This window comes from Lissotriton helveticus, chromosome 2_1 (assembly GCF_964261635.1).
Source record: "Lissotriton helveticus chromosome 2_1, aLisHel1.1, whole genome shotgun sequence".
NCBI lineage: Eukaryota > Metazoa > Chordata > Amphibia > Caudata > Salamandridae > Lissotriton > Lissotriton helveticus.
This window is the reverse complement of record NC_136059.1, coordinates 1,907,333,021-1,907,354,315: the sequence shown is the minus strand read 5'-3', so window position 1 is coordinate 1,907,354,315 and position 21,295 is coordinate 1,907,333,021. Positions and strand designations below refer to the sequence as shown.

At 44.0% G+C, this 21,295-nt stretch overlaps 1 protein-coding gene across 15 annotated transcripts in view; it reads left to right on the top strand.

The window, feature by feature from the left end:
• BLTP1 (bridge-like lipid transfer protein family member 1) overlaps nt 1–21,295 on the top strand; it is a 2,102,388-nt gene that overhangs the window by 1,450,741 nt on the left and 630,352 nt on the right. For all 15 annotated transcript variants that reach the window (XM_078676841.1, XM_078676840.1, XM_078676839.1 and 12 more), the window contains one exon: nt 2,076–2,206. In XM_078676841.1, the coding sequence (XP_078532967.1) occupies nt 2,076–2,206 (131 nt within the window). The remainder of the gene's footprint in view (nt 1–2,075; nt 2,207–21,295) is intronic.

The window sequence follows — 21,295 nt, the reverse complement described above, 5'->3', positions numbered from 1 at the left end:
CCTTTCATTGTGACATCAGTTCCTCGTTTTCTTTGCCCTTCTACGTTGATCTGGAGTGCTTCTCCCCACTTTTTACTATATTCAAAATTCAAGGAAACATTGTACTAAGGCTATTTCCCAATCAAAAATGATCAGTTTCAAGCTGTGCAGTGGTTGGCATAAGCAGACATTGGTCGCAGACTTTTGCAATACCTGTCTTTGATCCTTTGGCATCAAGCATGATTCAAAGTTCGCGGACAAAGTCTCCCTGATGCACATGAAGGTCACAAGGAAGTTCAATCCAAAACTTTCCTTCTCAGAGCACAATAAGAGAATTCTGTTGCTCTTGTAGTCCCATGGTCGTTCATGGTCTCAGTCCTGTTCACCGTAATCAGATAAGTTATTAATAAAGTCAAAAGGCAAGTCACTGTGGTAGCCTAAAAATGTTCAGCAATGGTTTGCTGCCACCCCAGAGACTGGTTGCGTAGTTGGTGCTCCAAAGGCCACCTCCGCCTGTGTCATCAGATTTGTTGGTACTCCAAGCGTGGCTCCATCTGGTTCCCATCCAACCTCCAAAATGTCTTCCGTCAGCAGCACCCCATGTTTTAGCCACCTTGTGGCAGGCCCCACCAGTCGTCCCTGTGTCAGCAATTGTGCTGCCTTGCATTCTAGGTCTAATGTCTGCTTCAAAACGGATTTTCGCATGTTCTCCAGCTGTATCTCGGTATGAGATTACAAAGTTCTGAGCTGTGCCTATGGAGGACTCCTCAACAGTTCTGTTATCACTGTGGCGTTATTGAATGAGGCTGGAAGCCCTTTTGGGCTCTGACTCTAAAACCAGCCAAGATATCTAACAAGCATCCCTGTACCAAGGCAACAATGAGGGGGCAAATCAACTTCTCACCTCTCATTAGGCAGTTGATGTCATTTTCTTAGATTTTCGCCTCTAATTTGTCAAGCATGATTAATCCAATCAGGTTGTAAGCCTTCAGAGTTGTTCTTCCAAGACATCCCTTTCCATAGATATATATACTGTTGCATTTTTCTGTGGAAAGATGTACGATTTATGGATTTTTTCTATGAAATCTCAGTACTTTATTAAGCAAGTTCCCAAGAGACAGGCAAATTGAATTCCTGTAACATTGCTTTTATTCAGTATGTGATCACTTTAATGAACGTTCTATGGATCATGCCTTTAGCCCTTGGATTTTCACTTTGTAAATGTGGAGAGGGAACCTGCATTCTCTCATTTCACTGGACCTTACAATGGTGTTTACAGCTCTGGTAAAATCTTGCTAACAAAATGGGAACTCTGTGTGAACTTTACTAAGCAGACTCTTTTTCCTGATACAGAAGATAAAAAGAGTGGCCAGAGTTTTGTATGGTTCTCAGTAGTTCTTTTCCATCTCCTTTGCAGAGGCTACCACATTGGCCCTGGGTTAAGAGAATAATTGTTTTCAAAGTAATGTGCATGATACATCATAAAATAGTTTCAGAAAATTAGAGAAATTCTGATGTAATTCGGCAAGTGTAAGGTTGGAGAGAACTATTCTTTGGAGCTCTTTGCTCTGTAGTCTAAGTGTTGCTTCAGCTTCCATGATTTCACAAGGTTGAAACGGGATGGAAGGCCCTTTTTGCTATAGTCCCAAAACATTGTAATCCATTGTCCCACGGAGCTTCATGAGTCTTGTACTGCTGAAGGTTAGGGAAACAAACAGCAGAGTAAATGTTTGCTCATTGCCATTGAGTACCAACTTTTTTCAGGACATTAAAAGATGAGGTTTTTTAGTAGCAATCCAAGTATTCTTATGGATGTATTTTCCCTTTATAAATAATTTCAATAAAGTAATTGCGGTGAGACACCCACAGCTATTGCACCTGTTACACAGAGTAGAATTACAACCCCAAATTATGGCAGCACCACCATCAAATACACTACGGCTTGCTTTCATGCAGAGTGTATAATATGGTTTCCCTGTTCCACCTGACCAAAAGAGATACTCGGATGTTGAAAATCTATTTACTGATTCATTAATCCTCTAAGACATCCAGTGAAAAGTTAATAATTGAATAATTCATATTTTCTTTCTATACAGGAAACTGCTGATTATCGACGTTCAGTAGCACTTGGCAGCCAGAGTGTGGACCAGAGAGGGAGAAAATTTGGGAAGCGTTTGGTGGACATTAGAGAATTAAATGAACAGGCTAAAGTCATTGACGACTTAAAGTAAGTAACATCCCTATTTTAGAATTATTCTGTCATTTATTTGAACCAGGACTGATTTACCAAGAGTCTACTCTCTGAAAATGAACATTATTTTTTAAATCTGTTTGGCTCACCTTTAGAGGTTCCGTATCTCATTCTCTGGACTGTTAATTAACATAGGGATTAATCTCTTGAGATTGATCTCAAGGTAATTTATTACAGGTCACTATGTTTCTGTTTTGTCACAGACATTGGATAAATGTAATCATCTTCATTCAATGTTTATTTTAATTTTAGTCCGTAGAGGCCATCTATAAGCATTTGCTTTTCTTATTTTATTGTCCCCTTTCTTTTATGCTTTTCTTGTATTTTGTTTTTTAGTGGGAACTTGGACTCCCTTTGTAGGTGGTTCCTCCCAAACAACCTTTAGCTTTCTGTAGTCAAGTGTCTTATGGACCGTACCAAAAACTTGCAATGGGTTTAGAGCCAACCCTCTCCTTACCATGAGTTGACTTCTTTGACCCTCTCATTTGCATGCTTTGCATTCAATGGTTTGCCTTCCTTATCTTAAGTTTGTCCCTCCACCAGAGTATTGGCTGATTTTACCCTTTCACTGCTCACATTTAGGGAACTACTGTTTTCTTGAAGTATTCCATAATGGTGCATGTGTTTCAGGATCTCTTGCTTGTGTGCAGCTAGTTTCTTGCCAAATCCCCTCTCCACGATTGCACCGTGTTGCTTTCGCCTGCTCCTACTTGCTCGCTCCCTTGTATGCTGCTTTTAATTACATCCTCAGCTCCACCCAATCACTCAGTGTTGCTTTCTCCTCCTTTCCATTTTTTTATTTTGTTGCATAAATAATTCTCCCCCATCCTGTTAATTTCTCCCTCTGCCTGCTTTCTGCTGCTTCCCTCCCACCCTTTGCGGTCATTACAAATTAAATTAAAAACATTTTTGGGAGGGCCCAACAGCTGCCATTTGCTGATGTGCCTCTCTGCTTTTAAAACGCACTTTAGCACACCTAATTATTTTTTTTATTATTGACTGCTCTAAGTGGGGCCCATGCCAAACCGTTGGCATTCACATGCGAGTTGTTGTATGTTCATCCATTCATGATCACACACGTGCATGCCTAATGAATGATGTGGCACCAATACCCCCATGAGGTGTTTTTTCTTTTTTTGGCAATGCTGCACAGCATCTGCAAAACAGATTTTGCTTTTTGCTGATGCTCCATAGCATTACCAATAATCATTGACAAAGTCAGTAGGTCACAAAGGCTGGACCTGTTGGCTTTGCCAATCCTTGTTTAAGTAATTCTACTCCCATCGTCCCATACCATCTTTTTTTTTTAATTGTTTCTCTTATTTCATTTTACTTATAAAGCTCCATTTCTTCTGATATTATTGTTATTGCAATGCAATTACCCCAAGATATTTGTACCCTGAGATAATTCAGCTGAAATTAACACGTCACCCATGTGACCTGCAGATGCTTCCTTATTAGTATGCCCCAGATGTCAGACTGGTTCCAAAATCTTTTCTGCAGTACCTTTGCGCACCTGTGGGGGGTGACGTGGGGCTCCGCACCAACACCAGTCTGCTCTGGAAATGACATGCGGACCCTATATAGACGCCACTCCCACGTACTGACATCTGTTCCTTTTTTCTGCATCATCAGACAAGGAACCAGAGCTCTCTTTTGTCTCTCAGAGACATTTTACCTCAATATTTCTCCAAATTTCCTACAGTGTTCAAGTGATGTCACCCCCTAACATGAAAGGTTTTAAGGCCTGTAGGGACTTCACAAGCAAATATCTGTGACAAATCCCTATCAGGTGTCCCTGTGGTGTCTGGAGTCGCAACGCAACTCCTAGGCCTCCAGTGACTGAACGATGATGAACCCAAAGCAACCAGGCTACGCAAGACAAAACTTTACATCGCCAAGCATAAGAAGACTTCTTGCCGAGACAACTCTAAATCGAGATCCAAGTTTAATGTTCAGTTCTGGTTCCATTCCCGCTTCAGGAGTCGCCGAACTTGCTCGCCTCACGTCGCGGCCAAAGACAGTTGAGGTGATGATTCCTCCACTTGCTCTGCTGGCTTTATGAGCAAGACAACACACGCCACATTCACATTGGACAGTGAATAAGACATGGATGATGAGTTTGCTCAGCCCTATGAATACAACAGACGGTATGATGTCTTGCAGGAGGCTGGTGGTCTGGATACCTCCCCTGAAACTGGCCTCTTTGTTCACCCCCTTGGACCAGCCACAGTAGAGTCTGCTTTCTACTCCATGGTAATGCATAGCGGGCTGATATCCTTGACCTCTATCTCCCCAACTTGGAGGTAAATTCTAACATATCAACTGGAGTTCTTCAACTGGTGCAAACACCTTCTGACTTCCTTTTGCCATTTAATAACGCCCTAACAGACACCTAATAGGGGACACATGCCAAACTTTGCTCTTGTTCATTGGTCAACTGCAGAATTGTGCAACCATATTGCCCTGCCTCGGGGGATTCAGCATTTTTATCTCCGCACCCCTCCACCAATAGCTTTGTAGTGTAAGCATCCGCAAGCAGAATAAACCCCTAACACGTTCTCAACTACTCCCCCAATAAGGTCAAAACATCTCGAAACCTTTGGCAAAAGTGTTAATTCATCCATCAACTTGGCTCTCAGGTCAATGAATGTCAGATGCCTACTGGGGTGCTATACCCAAGCCTTTGGTGACTCAGTCCCTCTGAAGTGTTTCTGAAGATCTCTGACCTATCCTTGTCCAGGCAATTCAGAATGACCGAGATGCTGCCAAGGTCATGATTCGTTGAGGCTTGGACACCACCTATTCAATCAGGCAGGCCACCAGCACCAGAATTGCCATCCGTTGCCCCACCTGGGTGCAGCGAACCAGTTTTTCAGGTGATGTCCAGTTGTCCCTCATGGATATGCCTTTTGATGGAACTCACCTGTATAGGGGAGAGGGCAGGCACTACTCTCAATTGGGCCAAGGAGATCAGGGCCACCGCATGCTCCCATGGCTTATCTGCCCCACCTTGCCAGTCGCATCAGCCATGCCACTCCTTCAGTGGTTTCAGCAGAGGTACCCCATACTATCATCCAATCCAACTCCAGCATGACGCTCAGCAGTTTCGCAGTCTCCACCATGGTGCCTACGGCCAAGGTCACTGGGCCGCCCAGTCTGTTACCCCCCTCAGCATCCCCACCTGCAAAACCCCTTTCACATATTATTAGTGGAGCATGGCCACCCGGTGGGAGGCAGAATCCAACAACTCTTGCCAGGTTGGCAGTCCCTAACATCAGAAGGTGGGTTCTGAAAATTGTTCAGAATTGCTGTGCCTTCCCTTCTTTTCTGTACCACCGCACCTTTCACTGTCTCCCCAACAACTGACAGAGGACCATCTTTCCATTTGGAAATGCAAGTCCTTTTGGCCAAAGAGCCTATTGAGAGGGTGGCTGTGCCAGAAGTAAGATGTGGTTGTAACTCTCACTGCTTCCTTTTGGCTAAAAACGATGGAGGCCTCTCCCTATTTTTTTTTTTTAATGTTTTTATTGGTTATACAAAAATCATCGGTGAGACAGTTCGCATGTACAGTTTTCAAGGCTACATTGAGCATTCTAGACATAAATTCTCGTCTTCCCCATTCCCTCCCTCGGCAATCACGATGTATTCTGAAAAGTTCTCTACCCACCCCGTCCTTTCAGTCATCACCGGAATCATCATCTGAACTATCGTCGTCAGATTCAGGAATGGGGTCACAGATGTCCCCCCTCCATGTGGCCCATACTTAGGTCCATTTTCCGGGCCATTTCCGATTTATATAGACTGTCCTCTCAGTAATCATAGTGACGTCCATGTCCCTACACCAAGCCTCCAACGAGGGCAGCTCAGCGGCTCCCCATTTCTGCTCCACGTTCCGTTTAGCTACCATGAGGCCCAGCGTCGCCCATGTTTGTCCTTGTCGTTAGGTTCCCATATATTTAGGAGGCATCTGCGAGACTCAGGCAGTAAAGAGACGCTCACAGTCTGAGATAACTTTCGCAGGACATTGCGCCAGTAGTCAGTTATCAGTGGGCAATCCCAGATTGTATGGAAAAAGTAACCCTCCTCCCCGCATCCCCTAAGGCAGTATGGATGTTGTGCCCTACCTATTTTATGGAGCGTACTTCTGGTGAGGTAGGAGCGGTGTAGGATTTTAAGTTGAACGAGTCTGAGTCTAGCCGGAATTCCCACCTCCCTGGGCGAGGCTAGTGCCTCCTGCCATTCTGTCTCATCCATGGCATCAATGTCTGTGGTCCACTTATCCTTTAAAGTTGCCGTGGGATCTGGAAGGTTATTAACCAATTTGCGATATGTGGTAAATAAATAATTAATTACCGGTACTATTTTTGAATACAGTGAATAAAACAGATAGCTCAATAAATAAGAGACAGGATTCGAGGTATCTTGAGTCTTACAGACTTTAATCAGACATAAGGGAAGGGACAGGAACGGGATAGCCTGCACGGAAATAGAATGGATGGCAGCTGCCAGGGAATGTGGTAAAAAGGGTAGCTTTCAGTAACAGTACACAGTATATATCCTAAAACAATTACATTACATTCAATACAGTAGGCGTAGCAGTAGGCGTAACTCGTAGCAGTCGCGAAAGATAAGGACAAAATGGTGTAACAAGAAGGCGTGTACAGGGCGTATACATAGACATGTGATGTAAACGTCACAGAAGTGTCATAAACGGGGCGGAAACATGGAGGGGGCTACCTGAGCAGCTGGGACCTTTAACCTAGTGGTGCGCGCAAACGGGCAATGACGTGTTACCAGGGAGAACTGGGGCTATGACTTCTGCGCTAGAAGAAGAGACTAAAAGTCTGCGGTGTCAGCACGACATGTACCTATGGCATATCTGGTATCTGGTGTTTGGAGTACATGTTGATAGAATCCAAAAGGTATCACGACAAAGGCTACTTGACACTAAGACTGGTGCATGCATAATTTTACATGTATTGCGTGTGCTAGGAATATTCTATGAATATTAATACAGTATTTCTCTTACATGGAGACAGAAAGGCTAGACCATGGCTGAAACTATTGATGCGATTCAGTAGCTTAGGAATGCAGAGAAGGAGGGCTGGACTGATAACTAGAAGCATAACATACTCTTGGCAGACTGGCAGGCAGAGCCAGGCCGGGCCGGGCACTGCGAGGCAGGAAGTAAGTGAAGGGTCAGGGATGCAGGTGGGGGCTGTATCGCTCCTCGGAGTGGGTTCAGGAGACTGGAGCTGAATCTGGTGTCCGGGCCCTTTTGAGGCCTAGGAACGGAGACAATGCGATGAATTAACGTGCACACTGTAAAACGTGGCAACATAGGCCTAATACTCGTTGCTTTCACGAGAACTGGAAACTGGCGTACTAGAGTTGGACACAACTATAATTGCGTCTTTAATCGATTATAGGGGGATACATGCATATCGATCATGCATATATAACATGGTATGGGGAACACGTAGGCACATATAACATGGCAAAATTTACTTTTCCACATTCCCTCCTTGTGCCCTACGTTTCCATCAGGAAACATCAATATTCATAATACCATCTATCTGTTCATATAGCATCATTTGCTCGTCTCGGATTGTCTTGGAACGGGATTTAGGACTAGGAATACAAGAGGTAGCACACATGCCGCAAATCGCAGGGCCACATTGTAAACAGAGGCAGCAACTGAATATGATCATTACTGCTATACCTAGGAATGACAATACTTTCCATCCCCAGGCAGATATGATACTCCAGAGCCAACCGGACCATGTCCAGGTGCCTGGATTCTGGTGTAACTGATGGGCAATTTTATGAAGTCTGGTTATAGCCGAATAAACAGACGGCGCGTTATTAGGAATGAAAATGCAGCAACTAGATCCGATGACTCTACAAGCTCCTCCTCTATCGGCCAGTATGACGTCAAGGACGAGACGATTTTGGAGCACAACAAAACGCATAGCAGATTGCTCTTCGGTTAAATTACCTAGAGCGGAAGTAGTCTCATTCACTACTGCTTCAAGGGTTCTTGTTAACCTACGTATTAACTTACTATTCTGGACAGGACCTATAAAGAAGAAGAATCCTTTATTGAAGTCTTGATATTGTTCTAGAGCAGTTTCAGTTTGATCGACAATTGAGGACTCGGTCTCCCTTCTATGTCTAACGTGTACTAGATGTGTGTTTCTGTGATAATCGGATGGGGCTAGAAAAACTGGTGGCAGTAGGAAGGCAATGTAACATGTTCCATCCCAATCGAGGGGCAGACGAACATATGCGGTCTGACCACAAACAAAATAAGAATGACGTGAGGCTTTGAAAATAGATTTCCCACTGTCACTATACTCGACAATAGTAGTACAATCACTATGTCCTACATGTGCGGAACCATTCTTTCTGACACATAATTCGCCTTTGACTGGTAGTACTGAAATAGCAGGCAAATCTGGAGTAGTATCGGACTGAACATTCAGGACCATGAAATTCGAGGAATAATTACCTAAATCATATACTTCATTTTCTAGATCTAACCCTGTTCTATGGGAAAGACCTTGCTTGTCTGGGAAACATGTTCGATTCAAAAGGGACATATCAGTGGAGGATGACGTTAACGTGGACCATGCTCCACACGACCCATTATGTGAAAACGGATAGGGAAAGAGTGGCAGAACTCCCTTCGGTGTCTGGAAAGGGGGAAGTCGACCACACACCCAACAATTAGTGGCATTGCTGGTCTGGTGTGAATAGTGCAACATTCGGATGAATGTGTTGTTACGCATAGCAAGACGATAGGATAGTTCGTGAGGAGGCAGATCACTAAATGTGTGCTCTACTGTAACATTAGAAAACATATGTACATGTGAAATTGGAAAACATAAATGTAAAGCATAACTTATGCATGTAACCATAAGACTCAAAAATAACAAAAAGAATAGAACGATAATACATCTTTTAGAGTTTTGACTAACTCTCTCACTGTGTGGGTCTATCTCATACATGTCAGGAACCTGTCTAACCGTTTCACCCGAGAGGGACTTAGACAATTAAACTGGCTGACTTATTTTACTAGACCGTAGTTTGACTTTATACTCCTGCTGCGGAGTTTTCTCTAACAGGGGAAGTTTGAATTCAGAGTCTGTGTTTGGGCAGTCCTTAAGAATAGGGCAGTCTTTAATAAATGTCTTTTGTCGCAATCCATGGAATTTTTTAATATGGCTGGTATGCACCCAGCCCTTGCGGCCCTCGAGTTTGACGGCAGTCCTTGTTGTCAATAACACCAGCTGGGGCTCCTTCCAACGGGGCTCCAACGGACTTGAACGATCAAAATTTCGCACCAGGACCAATTCTCCCGGATTGACTTCATGCGGTTTCACCTCAGTGTTGTCTGGAAATGCAGCGGCAACCTGTGAACGACAAGAGTGTAGGGCAGACATCAAGGAAGCTAGGTAATCTGTCAGCATATTACTGGAAACGTCTGTAATCTTTCGGGGCATAGGTGTACCCCACATGTTTGGAGGGCGGCCGAATACGACCTCATACGGGGACAGACCTGATCTGGAATGTGCAACCATTCTCATGTAGAAAAGAGCAACTGGCAGAGCTATTAACCAATCTACACCTTTTTCAGTACACACTTTAGCAATGCGGATTTTCAAAGTCTGGTTATGTCTCTCTACGAGACCGGCTGCTTCAGGATGGCGTACACAATGGAACTTCCACTGGTACCCTAACAGAAGGGAAACTTGTTTCATGAGCTCGGATGAAAATGGCTGGCCGTTATCTGAATACACGACCCTAGGTAATCCATAGCGGGGAAAATACTCACGAACCAACTGCCTGGCAGTGGTCGCAGCTGTATAATCTGGAACTGGATATGCTTCTGTCCACCTGGACAAAGCGCATACAACTACGAGAACATACTTGAAACCTCGACATCGCTCCATCTGAATATAATCCATCTGGAGGACTTCAAAAGGGTGGTCAGGAGGTTGGAATCCACCTTGTTCCACCGGGACACTTTTACCTGGATTGAACTGACAACATATCATACAGGTACGTACTTTCTGCTTGGCTGCTGCTCGTAAATGCTTGTTGAACCAAAGGTTCTGAATACTGTCTAACATAGCTTTTTCTCCTAGATGTGCTGGACTATGTGCGGTATTAATAATGACTTGAACCATAGAGTCGGGGAGAAGCCATGTGGCTTTTCCCTTCGTCAACCATCCTTGATCTGTCTGGACCCCTCCTTGTTCGGACCATTTCTTGATTTCTTCGGGAGTAGCATGTGACTGTATGTCTATGACATCTTGTGTAGGGTCCTTAACTGTCATACAAGTAGTCTGATCTGGAGTGAGTGTCTGTGTCGTGTTAACTGGAATGTCTGGAGTCTGAGCTGTGAGCTTGGCTGTTCGATCTGCTAGATCGTTACCTTGGGAAATGATGTCAGTGACTTTCGTATGTGCCTTGCACTTCATGATAGCAATAGCTGTTGGTAAATGTATTGCATCTAATAGGGCTTGAATGAGGAGACCATGCTGAATCTTGGTTCCATGAGAAGTCATAAAACCTCTTTCCTGCCAGAGCACTCCAAAGTCGTGTACGACTCCGAATGCATAACGTGAATCTGTGTATATGTTTACTTTCAAGTTCTTGGCACGTATGCAGGCTTGGGTCAGAGCGACTAGCTCTGCTGCTTGAGCAGACAGGGTGTCAATACGATGTGTTTCTATAACTTCGGTGTCAGTAGTCACTGCATACGCGGCTACTAGTTCTCCTGTACTTGTTCTCATACATGAACCATCCACATAAAGTGTCAGGTCAGGATCAGGTAATGCAATGTCTGTCAAATCTTGTCTTGGCTTTGTCATAGTGTTAACAACTTCCACACAGTCATGTGTGGCAGGATTTGAAGTAACTGACGGTAACAGTGTAGCAGGATTTAGGATGTTGCAGCGTCTGATTTCTATGTGTGGCTGAAACAGTGTCAGTTCATAACCTGTTAAACGTGCAATTGTCAAGTGCTGAGTCTGGGTTCGGTTTAAAAGAACTTCCACGGAGTGTGGAACTTGTACTGTCAGGGAATGTCCTAACACTATGGAATCACTTTGTCTGATAGCTAGAGCTGTGGCTGCAACTGACTTGAGGCATGCAGGCAGAGCCTGGGCCACTGGATCTAATGTGCTCGAAAAATAAGCACAGGGCTTGTATTGTCCTGCTTGATCTTGTGTGAGAACAGATAATGCAGTACCATCACGTTCAGTGACAAAAAGTGTAAAAGGCTTACTGTAGTTCGGTGTTGCTAGAACTGGTGCTTGACATAAGGCTTTCTTTAATTCATTAAAAACACATGTATGTTCCTGGGTCCAAGGGAGGACAGTCAATGTGGCTGCCTCCTGTGTCGTTAACTGTATCAGTGGCTTGGCTAGAAATGCATACTGAGGAATCCATTGTCTGCAGTAAGAAGTGAGGCCGATAAAAGCTCGTACCTCCTTCTGTGTCTTGGGCTGTGGAAGACGTGCTATTAACTGGATACGGTCAGGTGTCAACTGCCTACCCCTCTTGGACAGTAAGTGTCCTAAGTAGACCACTTGCTGGACACAGAATTGCAATTTGGAAGGGGACACCTTGTGCCCCATCTCGGCCAGAAAATACAGAACTGTAAGTGACGCTCGCTCGCAGTCACGTTCAGAACGGGCTGTGATTAGTAGATCATCGACATACTGGAGCAGGGCAGTGTCAGTTGGCATGTGAATATTGTCTAGTTGTCTCTTAAGTGCTTGACTATAAATGCTAGGACTTTCTGTAAAACCTTGAGGAGCTCGTGTGAATTTATAGCTTCTTCCATTTAAACAGAAACCGAAAAGGTACTGGCTGTCTGGATGAATGGGGACACTGAAAAATGCGTTCTTGAGATCGATAACTGTGAAGAATGTAGCTTCAGAATCAATGGCTGTCAAAAGGGATGAAATATCTGGGACTACTGGGTACTGGGGTATGATACATTTATTTAGTTCTCGAAGGTCAATCACTAATCGATATACTGGAGGTGCATTTGGATCAGTACGTTTCAGGACTGGAATGATAGGAGAATTACATACATTGGAGTCAGTTTCTACAACCACTCCTTGGGCAATTAGTTCGTCAATAATTTTGGATAAGGCTGTTACAGCCTCAGGTGGCAATTTGTACTGTCTGATTCGTGGTAATACTACACCTTGCTTCAGAGTCACACGATGGGGTGTGATATGCATACAACCAACATCAGTTGGACCTTGCGCCCATAAATGCTGTGGTACATTCAATAATCTTGGATCAAAATCTCGTAATACATAATGACCTTTAAAGTCTCGCAAGAACAGGCGGACCCCCTCTGGGGAACAACAAATGACTGCTCCTAATTCTTTCAATGTCTTAATGCCTAACAAATTTTCTGGACACGATTTCGTGAGTAACAAATCAGTAGTTCGGGACAATGGACCGACTTCTAGAGTAACTGGTTTCGATATTTCATTAACAATAGGCTTTCCTGAAAATCCAAGGGAAACATTTCTAGAGCCTGAGAGCGGAGCCCCGGGAACCTCGTCATGACTAATGGTAGTCCTACTTGCCCCTGTATCAATCAGAAACTTTCTGTCTTTCCCCAATACTTGACTGTGTACATAGGGACCCTCTTGATCTACAGGTATCTCGATGAGAGGCAAGCCTACCTCCCTCTCTAGGCTGTTTCATGAATATGGCTGATAATCTGGGTACTCTGTCTGTGCATACTGGTACATCTGCTGTGTAACATGCTGTGTTGCAGCTATAGGCTGCGGTGCTGTAACTGTCTGTTGTGCATTCTGTGGTGGCTGAGAAGTCTGTGAAACTTGTTCTTGTCTAGGCGGACGTGGTCTTTCTTTAGTTTTACCAGTAGCTATGTTGTGTTTCAGAACTGCACACTCGTTTATAAAATGACCTGGCTGTTTACAGTAATTGCAGGTCCCTTTAACGGGAGCTGTAGGATGATTGGCTTGATTCGGACCCCTCTTCTGACTGTCTTGTGGAACAGATTGTGCAACTAATACTTTCATTTTCGTGTCTTTCATACGTCTCCTTTCGTGTTCCTGCTCTTCCCTGATTCTGTTCTGGTGATACTGGAGCATTTGTAACATCTGTGACGGAGTATTAGCTTCCCACGTACTTTCGACTTTCAATACTCGATTTTTAACTTGTGGACTTGAATTCTCGACTAGTTTGGTAACAAAAAGATGAGGGTATGATTCACTACTTGTTTTCAGACCACTATTAATAATAAAACATTTTTCAAATCTAGAATAGAAATCACTAGTATCTTCATCTTGTTTCTGTTTACAAGCTGAAATGGCATCCCAGTCTTCCTTTTTCGTGGCTAGTAATCTTGGCAAAACTTGTATCAATAACTCGGGCAATTCTTTAGCTTTCCCCCCAAGACCGGTACCTGGTACTCGTGAATTATCTTCAGCTTCTAGAGCTGTCCAATCTATCTTTTTCTCTCCCACCTCCCATTCTTTTTCCTTGAGTTTTTCATATATGCCCGCGGGCAACAGGACCTTTAACATTTTAATGATATCAGGATACGTGTATTCTCCCATTCGGAGCATGTCTTTTAATTCACGGTGGAACCCTGCTGGATCTTTATCGTGACAGGGAATTAACTTCTTCATTTCTAAGAGTTCCATCTTAGTGATGGGGGTGTAAACAAATACTCGTTCTAGATCACCACCCGTTGTCCTAACTGGGTGTACTTCTCGTAACGGATTCTGTCTATCTATGTAAAATGATTTACTTTCTGGGGGTGAGACGTGAACAAAACGTGGATTCAGAAACGTTCGATATTTGTGGCGCTGTTCTAGAATGACACTAATTAAATCGGTACCTAGACCTCTCCATCTATACTGGAGTAACTCGTTCAATACATCATGTAGTGGACCTGGATCAGAATGCTGTTCCTCATACAGTGTAATGAGGTGCTGGATCATATACATACCCACCAGTCGCTGCTCGGCTGGGGGCAATTTCAGAAACATTTGTGCCACTATTTCGTCTGGAAAAGTGGTAGAATCAGTAGTCCATCGGACTGCTGATCGGGCTAGTTCTTGTTCATGCATTGTACTGAGCTCACTATAGCCTACTCGTGATTTCAGAATATGATCGGTAGCTTGGAATACTTGTTCAAGAGAACCCTGTTCTGGTGCTGGAGGAGGAAAAACTTTATTGTGATCTAGGCGTGAATGTCGGTCCGGAAGTCTAGTTCTACCTACATACGCTATTCTGGAGGGATTCTCGTCGTCTACCTCTTCAGTAGAAGAGTTGTCTTCTTTCTCGGTTACTTGTGTTGCTTCTCGTTTCTCGTGTAACTTTATTATTTCCTTACGGATTTTCTTGTACATACTCTCTATACAATTTTGTGTCTTGTGTCTTCCCTCGGCTATATGGTCACTCCACCTGGTCAGGACTTTCATTTCTTCTTGATCTTTTTCCGGACAATCTTGTTCTCTAATTAAACAGTTAATTAAAAACTTTAAAAGCATGAGCTGAGTCTCGACTTTTCTTTGAACCATGGCGTCGCGAATACTTTCTGGATCTACTCCTGTACGGATAAAACGATATATTCTGTCTAGATGTTCTCTCAAATCGGGCAGGGTGTCCAAATAGTCGGTCACCCGTCTTAAACGTAATGAATATATGACCATGGTACCATCGCCTGGAACTGGATCATAACGACATTCGGTAAGTGCTCGCTTGATATCTGTGAATGTATTCACTTTTGGCGTACGCTGTAACGCTAGTTCATGTAGCGTCATACGTCTGTGTTGAGGCGGGGTACCAGGAGAATCTCCCCCCGCGGCTCCTAAACTGGAATCGTCGGTGGGTACTGTACGTGCTGGTAGAGTGACTGATGTAGCGGGTACATGTACTGTCGGCTGGGCCAGGGGTGCTATAACAGATGCTGTAACGGGTGCTGTAACGTGAACTGTACCCATGGCCCCAGTGGCTGGAGGAACAGGAATTACATTATTTACAGGAGCAGGCGGAACAGAATTTGCATATTCTGGGACTGTATCGTCCAAATAGGACGAGAGAAAAATATCAGCTGCGGTCGGTTTGCGACGTAGCTTAATCGGGACCAATGGTGGCGGAAAATTACATGGTGCTTCCGGGGTTGCTTTTGGCAAGCCCTCGGCAAGAAGAGGATACATACCCTTAACAAGGGCATTTCTCTGTCTGTCTGACTGTTCTGTTTTAACTCGTTCACCTACTTCGATTAATTCCCTTTCTTGGGCTCTTTCTGAGGATTCTCTACTTAATTCTGTTTTTCTGATTTCTTTTTCGGTTCTTTTATGAGATTCTTTGCGCCATAACTCGATGGCATCTTTCTGGGACTATATCAAAAACATAGGGGGGAGGTAGAGCCGATCGCTGGATTCGTGCTCCAATGGTACATGAATAAACAAAAGAAATCCAACTAGTGCTGGGGAGGTTGAGTGATCAAATGGATAATGAAGCACTCATTGTTTGTGAAAATACCCCTCACACACCAACAGGCCCCTTGGTGTCATGCTTCATCATCGGGGTCTTCGCACCCCTCTATCGGGATGCGGCGTGCTGCGACCTACGGCTACGCGGGAGCACTACAGGTGTTGGCTATGTGTGGTGTCCAGTGTGTGGGTAATGTTTATAAGTGAGTAGGGTGTGCGGTGAAAGTTAAAAAGTACCTGGCACTAGAGTGAAAAAGAAATTTTTATTCTGTGCTCTGGCTGCTACTGTTAAAAGAAAGTGCAGGGTGAGGTCTGACCTGTTATGTTGATGAACAGGACCTCTGGTGTGCTTTTTGTGTCGACATGTTTCGGAGACAAGCTCCTTCTTCAGGACAGGGGCACAAACTCCCTTCCCTACTCACGTCTTTTTTACATAAAAAGTGTATTTACATAAAAAGTGAAAAATTTAAATTGGCTAAGTGTGCCTACAGCGGTCTGCTAGAGGCACAATGACCTGTAGAAAGACAAAAGACAAAAAATATGTCACCTAATGGTTACCCATGTAGCGGGTAGTTCAAGCAGGTGCAGTCACCTGGAACCTGACCATTTTGCTTATATTAAGCTTTAAAAAATAAATAAAATAAACGACTCACAACACAAACAACATAAAACACATAGGATACTAGGTTTTTTTTACTGTAAGTTCTTTCATACTTCTGAAGCTTAATTTGCTGGCTTCATGAGCAAGTGGGACGTCGGGTGTTGCATCAATGGCTATCTGTAGTGAAGAATGAGGCATTTAACAATTCATTCTATTGCACTTACTTATTCAGATGGTTATAGGTTCTCATGGTCTAGCGCTGTTTTTCGCCATTGATACTCACAGACTCTGGACGCTCTGGTCACCGTCTTACCCCGCACGCTGCTCCGCTGATGTGGAGACAGGTAGCGGTGATCGTATATTTAAAGCCCATTTCGTTAATTAGGCGGAAGCAAAGATCATCCCATGTATGGGTATTCCGTCCTGTGGCCATACAGGGCGTCTGTATGTTCCAAGCGAGGTAGCATGCGATCAGTGTCTGCGAGTGCCGCTAGTCGGTAGTGAGCATGCGCAGCCTCTTCACACTGATCTAAACAACATGCTTGCTCAGGAACTGTCTATGCTTCGCGCATGCGCAGTTCATGTGCGCACGTCAGGTTAGGTGGCCTCAGTGCGCGTGTGAGGTCTGTAGAGTCCCGATCTTATCTCGGTCTAGACGGAAAGACTAATGTGACTAACTATTGGCATCATGCTGCTTGATAGAATCCAGGTTGCATAACGGCAATGTCCTAATCGGCAGGCTACCCTTGATCATCCCAGTGTGCGTGATATGATTGGGATTATGGTGGCATGGTTGTATTCCAAGGGCTGGGCGGTCGTCCAGTTTAGTGTGTATCTATACAACGGACCATATGCATGTTTTCGGAGTCTCAGATACTTGGAAAAAGTGGACCTATTAAGTTTAATCCACCAAACCAATTTGTTAATGGTGCACAATCATTATTCAGTGGTCTCATTATACAGACAATTGGCTCCATGGGACGTCATCGTTGAGCCCATGTAGATGGGTGCCCAGACGGAACACCCAACGTTGTTCCTTTTGAAAGAGGCCCACATCAGATGGTAGCTGTTCAATGATGGTCCATTTTAGATCGTTTACGCAATGCTGGGAGGTCAGGAAATGTGCAGCCATTTTAGTAGTACTTTTTTTACAACGTACATTGCTCTTATGTTCATTTATTCGCGTTTTTATGGCTCGTGTGGTCATGCCCACATACTCCAGATTGCATGGGCATTTTATGAGATAGATTACATTCCTTGAATTACAATTAGTGAACCTCCTTTGTTCCCATGTTGAGCCATTGCTGAAGTTGAGTCTGGTACTTTTCGTGGTGAGATGACAGCTGCTGCAATTCCCGCATGGGTAATGTCCTTGGATACTCATTGTTGGTTGTGTTGGTATCATCGTCGTTTTTGGTCGTGTATTAACCAAAATGTCTTTGAGATTACGTCCCCTGCGGTGTGCAAACATCGGTTTTTCTAGGTTTAGTTCGCCGCATGTAAGTATTTTCCAATGCCTGTTAACTAATTTGGACACCTCATTTGACACCGTGTTGTACGTTGTGATGCAGATGGGTCGTTTGTTCTCAGTAGGATCCTTGATTCGGTCTTCCAATAACGCCTCTCTGTTATTGTTTTTCGCCCTCTTGAACGCTTTATTAATAATCCTGTTCGGATATTCACGTGATTTCAGTTTCTCTTTCAAATCTTCCGCCTGTTTTTTAAATTGGCACAAATCTGTACAATTACGCCTTAGGCGTAAAAACTGCCCATATGGCAAGTTTTCACGCAGGTGTCGGGGGTGAAAACTGTCGTACCTCAATAAACAGTTTCTAGAAGTTGGCTTGAAATGAGTCGTGGTTTTCAACCTCCCTGCCTCCGTATAAATGTTGAGGTCCAGAAACACCAGGGACTGGTTTGAAATAGTGATTGTGAATTTCAAAAAAGCGTTCTGGTTATTAAGCCATTCCAAAAAAGTCATTGCGGACAGATGATCACCTTCCCAAACCACCAGAATGTCGTCAATGTACCTCTTCCAGCATTTTATTTTGGACCTGTATGGATTCTGTTCATGCAGGATTTTGCTCGTCTCCAGGTGATGCACATAGAGACCAGCCAGGCTAGGAGCAAATGTGCTTCCCATGCTGGTCCCATGGCATTGTTGGTATATGGTGGTCTTATACTGAAAAAAGTTTTTTTGCAGTGCCAAGGAGATGCATTCCAAAACCAATCCTCGAGGAGTTTGGTACTTCCATGGTGTGGAGAAGAGCACCTCCTCGATTATTAGTAGTGTTTCGTCATGAGGGAGGCTGGTGTAAAGGTTCTCCACATCGAGTGAAAGTAGTAGCTGTGTATTTGGATCAAAAGTTGTATTTTGTAGGAGTTGTAAAACGGCCTTGGTGTCTTTTAAATAAGTACTGGTTGATTGCACTGGAGGTCTCAGAAAAGCGTCAGCGAATTTCGACAGAGGTTCTAATATCGAGCCGATGCCCGAGACTATTGGTCGGCCCGGTGGATGGTTAAGGTCCTTGTGGATTTTGGGAATGCTGTAAAAATAGGGGATGCGTGGTCTTTTCTGTGTTAGGAATTCTCCTTCCTTTTTGCTTAACCAATCATGCGTTACGCCTTCCTCAACCATCCCACCAATTTTGATACGAAGGCTCTCCGTGGGGTCTTGTTGCAGTATCATGTAATTGCGTCTGTCCGATAGTAGTCTTAGACACTCGTTGTCATAGTATTCTATGGATTGGAACACAATGGCACCCCCCTTATCAGCTGGCTTAATGACTATGCTGGCATCTTCCGCTAGGGTTCTCAAGGCAAGTTGTTCTTCCTTTGTTGTGTTGTGGAAGGTGCGTGTGGATGAAACATCCAGTTTGTTGACATCCGTTAGCACCGCTTTTTCAAAAGCTAGTAACTCGATAGGGAGTGCCGATTTGGGAGGGGTAAAGGTCGACTTGGGGAAGATGCCAGCATAGTCATTAAGCCAGCTGATAAGGGGGGTGCCATTGTGTTACAATCCATAGAATACTATGACAACGAGTGTCTAAGACTACTATCGGACAGACGCAATTACATGATACTGCAACAAGACCCCACGGAGAGCCTTCGTATCAAAATTGGTGGGATGGTTGAGGAAGGCGTAACGCATGATTGGTTAAGCAAAAAGGAAGGAGAATTCCTAACACAGAAAAGACCACGCATCCCCTATTTTTACAGCATTCCCAAAATCCACAAGGACCTTAACCATCCACCGGGCCGACCAATAGTCTCGGGCATCGGCTCGATATTAGAACCTCTGTCGAAATTCGCTGACGCTTTTCTGAGACCTCTAGTGCAATCAACCAGTACTTATTTAAAAGACACCAAGGCCGTTTTACAACTCCTACAAAATACAACTTTTGATCCAAATACACAGCTACTACTTTCACTCGATGTGGAGAGCCTTTACACCAGCCTCCCTCATGACGAAACACTACTAATAATCGAGGAGGTGCTCTTCTCCACACCATGGAAGTACCAAACTCCTCGAGGATTGGTTTTGGAATGCATCTCCTTGGCACTGCAAAAAAACTTTTTTCAGTATAAGACCACCATATACCAACAATGCCATGGGACCAGCATGGGAAGCACATTTGCTCCTAGCCTGGCTGGTCTCTATGTGCATCACCTGGAGACGAGCAAAATCCTGCATGAACAGAATCCATACAGGTCCAAAATAAAATGCTGGAAGAGGTACATTGACGACATTCTGGTGGTTTGGGAAGGTGATCATCTGTCCGCAATGACTTTTTTGGAATGGCTTAATAACCAGAACGCTTTTTTGAAATTCACAATCACTATTTCAAACCAGTCCCTGGTGTTTCTGGACCTCAACATTTATACGGAGGCAGGGAGGTTGAAAACCACGACTCATTTCAAGCCAACTTCTAGAAACTGTTTATTGAGGTACGACAGTTTTCACCCCCGACACCTGCGTGAAAACTTGCCATATGGGCAGTTTTTACGCCTAAGGCGTAATTGTACAGATTTGTGCCAATTTAAAAAACAGGCGGAAGATTTGAAAGAGAAACTGAAATCACGTGAATATCCGAACAGGATTATTAATAAAGCGTTCAAGAGGGCGAAAAACAATAACAGAGAGGCGTTATTGGAAGACCGAATCAAGGATCCTACTGAGAACAAACGACCCATCTGCATCACAACGTACAACACGGTGTCAAATGAGGTGTCCAAATTAGTTAACAGGCATTGGAAAATACTTACATGCGGCGAACTAAACCTAGAAAAACCGATGTTTGCACACCGCAGGGGACGTAATCTCAAAGACATTTTGGTTAATACACGACCAAAAACGACGATGATACCAACACAACCAACAATGAGTATCCAAGGACATTACCCATGCGGGAATTGCAGCAGCTGTCATCTCACAACGAAAAGTACCAGACTCAACTTCAGCAATGGCTCAACATGGGAACAAAGGAGGTTCACTAATTGTAATTCAAGGAATGTAATCTATCTCATAAAATGCCCATGCAATCTGGAGTATGTGGGCATGACCACACGAGCCATAAAAACGCGAATAAATGAACATAAGAGCAATGTACGTTGTAAAAAAAGTACTACTAAAATGGCTGCACATTTCCTGACCTCCCAGCATTGCGTAAACGATCTAAAATGGACCATCATTGAACAGCTACCATCTGATGTGGGCCTCTTTCAAAAGGAACAACGTTGGGTGTTCCGTCTGGGCACCCATCTACATGGGCTTAACGATGACGTCCCATGGAGCCAATTGTCTGTATAATGAGACCACTGAATAATGATTGTGCACCATTAACAAATTGGTTTGGTGGATTAAACTTAATAGGTCCACTTTTTCCAAGTATCTGAGACTCCGAAAACATGCATATGGTCCGTTGTATAGATACACACTAAACTGGACGACCG